The sequence below is a fragment of the Vigna radiata genome, chromosome 7, assembly GCF_000741045.1.
Source record: "Vigna radiata var. radiata cultivar VC1973A chromosome 7, Vradiata_ver6, whole genome shotgun sequence".
Lineage (NCBI taxonomy): Eukaryota > Viridiplantae > Streptophyta > Magnoliopsida > Fabales > Fabaceae > Vigna > Vigna radiata.
The window spans coordinates 19,914,453-19,920,480 of record NC_028357.1 but is presented as its reverse complement, the minus strand read 5'-3'; the positions used below and the strand labels follow the sequence as shown (position 1 = coordinate 19,920,480).

Below are 6,028 nucleotides of genomic sequence, written 5' to 3'. Positions count from 1 at the left end.
GTGGCAACCTTAAACCACCAACTATGAAGGAAAAACGAAAGGAACTAGACAAAGAAAACGAAGAGAGAAACGACAGGTTTTGCAAAAAGGTAAAAAGAAATTGGATAAGGTGGAGAAGTGGGTCTGGATGTAGACACGCTTTCTCCGACATATTTCACCGATATTTTATTATTTATAGTTTTTTCTTAAATCATTTTAAAAAATTGCATTTTATCATTAAATTAAACTATGTATCTATTTTATTACTGGAACTTATCAAGTTAAACTATTTATATAACATTTGTTACATAAGATGTATTATATCACTTTGATGAAATATAAAATTAAATATTTATATATTTAGTTTGAATGCAAAATATAGAAAATAAAACATATTTAATCAATACATACTAGTGATTAAATATGTGTCAGCTTTTTTTTTATTATTATAGCAAACTTTTCTTAAATTATAAAATATTTTTTATTAAAATAATTTACATAATTTTTTATTATATAAATAGTTTTTTATTATAACAATTATTTGAATTAAACAAGTGGTTTAAAAATTAGAAAATAATTTTTTTTTATAAATAATTATGAAAAAATATTACTAAGAAATAAAATTGAAAAAAAAATCTGTACGTTATGTCATTTACATAATAGTGTAGATTATCATAAATATATATATATATATATATATATATATGGCGTTGCAAGTCTCTATCAGAGAGTCGTTGTCTGATGCAACCTCCAACGGCCCTTTACCTTATGCTCTTATGAGCCTTTGACAGTAACACAGTCGTACTCGTGGGACACGAAGAAAATAATTTGCGCGTGCTTGATTTATGCATAAATTCCACTACTGTTTGGATAAACGAGATTCTGGAATGTTTAAGCTTCTCAAAATATAGTCTTCTACAGTATTTTCAACTCAATATTTATGATGTGATAAATATGTGTGAGTATAAATATATATGATAAATCTAAGAACGTAAATTATATATAATATTTGTTTATTATGAATAGAAACATATTTTCTTTTTGTAGTGTATGGAGGTAACGCGAGTAAGAGGTGGATCGGGTGGAGGGAGAAAAGGATCGGGTGGAGGGAGAAAATGATCGGTAGGGGTCAGCTGGGGTGGAGGAAAGAGGAATCGGGAGGAGAGCAGGTTGATTGGAAGGAGAAAGCGATCATTTGAATTGCGTAGGGAGTTAGCGGGGGTAAGAGGTAGATCGGGTGGAGGGAGAAACGAATCGGGAGGAGGGAGAAAGTGATCGGTAGGGATCAGTGGGGGTGGATGGCAGACGGCTTGAGAGAAGAAGGTGGTCAGAGGAAGTGGGGAAGACATGTGATACGTGGGGTAATGAGGTGTATAGTGGATCGGGTGGAGAGAGAAACAGATCAGGGGAAAAGGGAATGCACTAGGATAGGTACGTGGCAAAAGACGAGGATTCAGGGAGTTAATGTGTATATCGTAACGGATAGGATGATGGGAGCGAAGATCTCGGAAGTGAGGCGCGATAGTTACGCGAACCAGCAAGATACTCGGGGTCACGAATCGGCGGTTACAGGTAATGGGCCGCCCAAAGGTAAAGTTGAGGCCTATAAATACAGGCGTTTGGAGAGAGGTAAGGGACTTTTGGATCCTTTTACTTGTAACTCTGAATTTAGTGGTGATTTGGCTGACTTGGGCGTTGGAGTGCTAACTTGCAGGTCACCACCCATTCAGGTGTTCAAGGAGAGGAGGTCGATCGGCTTGAGTCTTGTCTCGGGTCCATATCCGAAACATTTTGGCGCCCACCGTGGGGCCTGGAGATTTAACAAAAACCAAGCACGATCACAGTGGCAGAGGACGCATCATTGCAGCTTTTGCAAGAATTGCAGAGGCAAATGCAAGAGATGCGGGCAGAAATGGCAGCAATGAGGGCTGAACGAGCTAACCGAGGAAACGAAGAGGGGGGACCGTCCATTCAGTCGGTGAATGTTGAAACGGTCCATTCAGAGAGTGATGAAGGGGATAACCCTTTGGTGCAGGGGGTGGAGGTCAGGGGGGACCCGAATCCAGTGAATGTCGGACGGGGGCGTAGAGGAGTAGGTAGAGGAAGAGGGCGAGCGGAGAGAGGAAGAGGCCGGGGAAGGGGACGTGGGAGACGCTGGGAAATGGAAAATTTCGAGGAGGTGGAGGAAAGACAGAATGAGAGAGGAGATCGGCCCAACGAGCCGGTAGATCGGATGCATGAGACGAGGGAGAGAGCTCACGAACAGGGGGATCCAACTCCTGATCAAGCTGAAGGACTCCACCCGTTCACACCACGGGTAATGAGAGCGGTCATACCGGAAAACAAAATGCTACCCCCTCTAGACAAGTATGGAGGCTCATCCGATCCCATCAAGCATCTTCGGTCATTCGTGGATGCTATGGCGGTGTACTCTACTGATGACCTAGTGTGGTGCAGGGTTTTCTCCCTGTCTCTGAAGGAAGAAGCTCTAGACTGGTTTCATTCGTTGCCACCAGCTACCATTGACAGTTTTGCTACCTTGCGGCAAATGTTTAGCCAACAATATGCCTCGAGTAAAACACCGGGAGTAACGTTTACGGCTCTAGTGCGGATGAGGCAAGGACGGGACGAGTCAGTGAGGGTGTTCATGGATCGGTTCAACCGAACGGCCAGACAGGTTAGAAATGCTGATCAAAGGTTGATTGTGGGAGCACTGACGGCAGCATTACGACCTGGACCATTTTTTGATTATTTGCATGCGGAGGAGCCACAGAGTATGGAGGAGTTGCAAGACAGGTTGGCAAGCTTTATCAGAATAGAGGAGGGGCGAGCGCATCAACGGGGGAGGGAAGAAAGTGATATGCAACATAGAGGAAGCAGGGAGAGGGTGATAAAACAGGCGGTCGGGAGAGTGGATAGGGGAAATGAGCACAAGTGGGGAAATTCTCAGAGGATGCAACGGTATGTACATCATACACCTCTGAATCTCCCTCGAGCACGTGTGCTGGAGGAGGCTTTGAGAGCGGATTTGATGACTACGATCCATGCTCCAACTCCCCTTGGTGCGGATGAAAGCAAGTACTGTCGATACCACCAGAACAGGGGACACACTACTAAAGATTGTGTGGCTTTGAAGGACAAATTGGAGACACTGGTGCAAGCAGGGCAGTTGAAGAGATTTGTGCAGAGAACGAATAGGCACCCTTCGGGGGAAAATAGGCGGGGAGGGCCGGGCAGGTCCTCAGGGGAGCAACCCCATTCAGATAACAACCGAAGTCGGAGTCGGAGCCCCAACCGAACGGTGAGAGGAGTTATCAACACTATTTCGGGGGGATTTGCAGGAGGGGGCCCATCCTCTTCAGCTAGAAAGAGACATTTGAGAAACCTGCAAAGTGTAGGCCGAACGGGAAACAACAGAAGATCCATGCCCCCAATTACTTTTTTCGATATGGATTTCCATGCACCGGACCTCGATCAAGATGACCCTATGGTCATAACCAGTATGATTGCACGATACCAGGTTGGGAAAGTTCTGGTGGATCAAGGGAGTTCGGCGAATATATTATACTAGAAGACGTTCAAACGCATGGAGATCTCTGAAGATGTAATCATGTCGTTCGGTGAGCAGATAGTGGGGTTTGCAGGAGAAAGGGTGGATACAAGGGGGTATGTGGATCTGAGGACCAGCCTGGGTGTAGATGATAGAGCCAAAGAACTCAAGATCCGTTTTCTGTTAGTAGATGCCGAAACTTCCTACAATGTCCTCTTGGGAAGGCCATGTTTAAACGCCTTTGGCGCTATCGTCTCAACACCCCATTTAACACTGAAGTATCCTGGTGATAAGGGGGAAATATGTACCGTTCGGGCAGATCAGCGAATGGCTCGGGAGTGTTACGCGGCAGGGCTAAAGGTAAGAGCAAGAGTCAGTGAAGCAACCCGAAACGGATCCGAGGTGGCCATGATGGAACTTGACCCTCGTTCTCCAGTGGAGGATCGAGTCGAGCCACTAGGGGAGGTCTTGGCGTTTAAGATTGGGGAGAAGGAGGGGCAGTCAACCATGATGGGAGGTAATTTGAGCGTTGAACAGGTGGGGGTTGTTGGGGATGTATTGTTGAGGAATAAGGATCTGTTCGCATGGACGGCAGCTGATATGCCGGGCATCCATCCGGACGTCATATCTCACAAACTGTCATTATTTAAGGATGCCCGACCGGTGTCCCAGAAGAAGAGGAGATTGGGGGAGGAAAAGAGAAGAGTGGTGGATGATGAGGTGAGTAAATTGCTAGAAGCAGGATTCATTCGAGAAGCTAAATACACCACATGGTTATCTAATGTGGTTATGGTGAAAAAGTCGAACGGGAAATGGAGGATGTGTACTGACTTTACTGACTTAAATAAAGCCTGCCCAAAGGATACTTATCCACTCCCGAGCATAGACGGTTTGGTAGATGGAGCATCGGGATACGAGGTGTTAAGTTTCCTTGATGCTTATTCTGGATATAATCAAATTCCCATGCATCCAGCAGACAGAGATAAGACAGCCTTTATCACCAAACGGTCTAATTATTGTTACAATGTAATGTCGTTCGGTTTGAAGAATGCAGGAGCAACATACCAACGTTTGATGGATAAGGTCTTCCAAGAGCAAATTGGAAAGTGTATGGAAGTATATGTAGATGATATGATCGTGCGAAGCCGAACGGTGGAGGAACATGTTAAAGATTTGGAGGAGGTGCTTGGTCAGGTAAGAAAATTTGGCATGAGACTTAACCCTTTAAAATGTACTTTTGGGGTTTCAGCAGGGAAATTCTTGGGATTCATGTTAACCTCCCGAGGGATCGAGGCTAATCCTGAAAAGTGCAAGGCGATTTTGGAGATGCGCAGTCCGAACGGTTTGAAGGAGGTGCAGAGATTAGTGGGGCGTTTGACTTCTTTGTCCCGATTTATTCCTAAGTTGGCCGAACGTATTAAACCAATCCTGACGATTATGAAGAAGGGGACGCAGAGGGGGTGGACCGAACAGTGCGAAGCAGCTTTTACAGAAGTCAAATTAATTTTATCGAATCCCCCGGTGATGCGACGTCCGGACTATGGGTATGAATTACACCTGTTTTTGGCGGTCGGAGAAGAAGCTATTAGTGCAGCCTTAGTACAGGAGGATCCCGAATTCCGACCCATATATTTCATTAGCCGGGGGCTCAAAGATGCCGAGACTAGGTATCAACGGCTGGAGAAGGTAGTGTTGGCCTTAGTACATGCGACAAGAAGACTGCGACCTTATTTACAAGGGCATCAGGTAACTGTCAGGACGGATTATCCCATATCTAAAATATTGAGGAAACCCGACTTGGCAAGAAGAATGATTGGATGGTCAGTGGAGCTTTCTGAGTTTGGGTTGAAATATGAACCTCGTGGGTCGGTCAAAGGTCAGCACCTGGCTGAGTTTGTGGCCGAATTACCTCACGAAGATCGGGAAAATCAGCAGTGGACACTTTTTGTAGATGGATCTTCCGGTCGGCAAGGCGGAGGGGCCGGAGTAGTCCTAGAGGGACCCAATAACATAGTGGTGGAACAAGCCTTAGTTTTTCGATTCAAAGTTAGCAACAATCAAGCCGAATACGAGGCTTTGATAGCCGGTCTGGAGTTGGCAAAGGATATGGGGATAGAAATCTTGAAGTGTAGAACGGATTCTCAGTTAGTAGAGGGGCATATGAACGGGACCTTTCAAGTTAAGGATGAACAACTGTTGCAATATTATCACAAAGCGACCCAGTTACTAGCTCAGTTCAAGGCAGTGGAAATTTCATACATTCTACAAAAAAAAGCTTATTTAGAGGGGTTTTTGTTTTCAATTAGGGCTAAATAAATTGCGGGGGTTTTTCAAACCCCCGCAGTTTGAGTCGCCACAAACTATCTGCGGGGGTTTTTTTCGCCCCCTGGTATCATATTCAATTTGCGGGGGTTTTTCTGCGGAGGGTAAAAACCTCCTCTATATATTCAATTTGCGGGGGTTTTTCTGCGGAGGGTAAAAACCTCCTCTATATATTCA

General features: G+C 44.9%; 1 protein-coding gene across 1 annotated transcript; it reads left to right on the top strand.

Moving 5' to 3' along the window:
* The first annotated feature begins 1,900 nt into the window (after positions 1–1,900).
* On the top strand, positions 1,901–3,550 carry LOC106766162. Its single transcript, XM_014650914.1, has one exon. The coding sequence runs from the start codon at positions 1,901–1,903 to the stop codon at positions 3,548–3,550; it is 1,650 nt and encodes a 549-aa protein (XP_014506400.1).
* Positions 3,551–6,028: the final 2,478 nt, after the last annotated feature.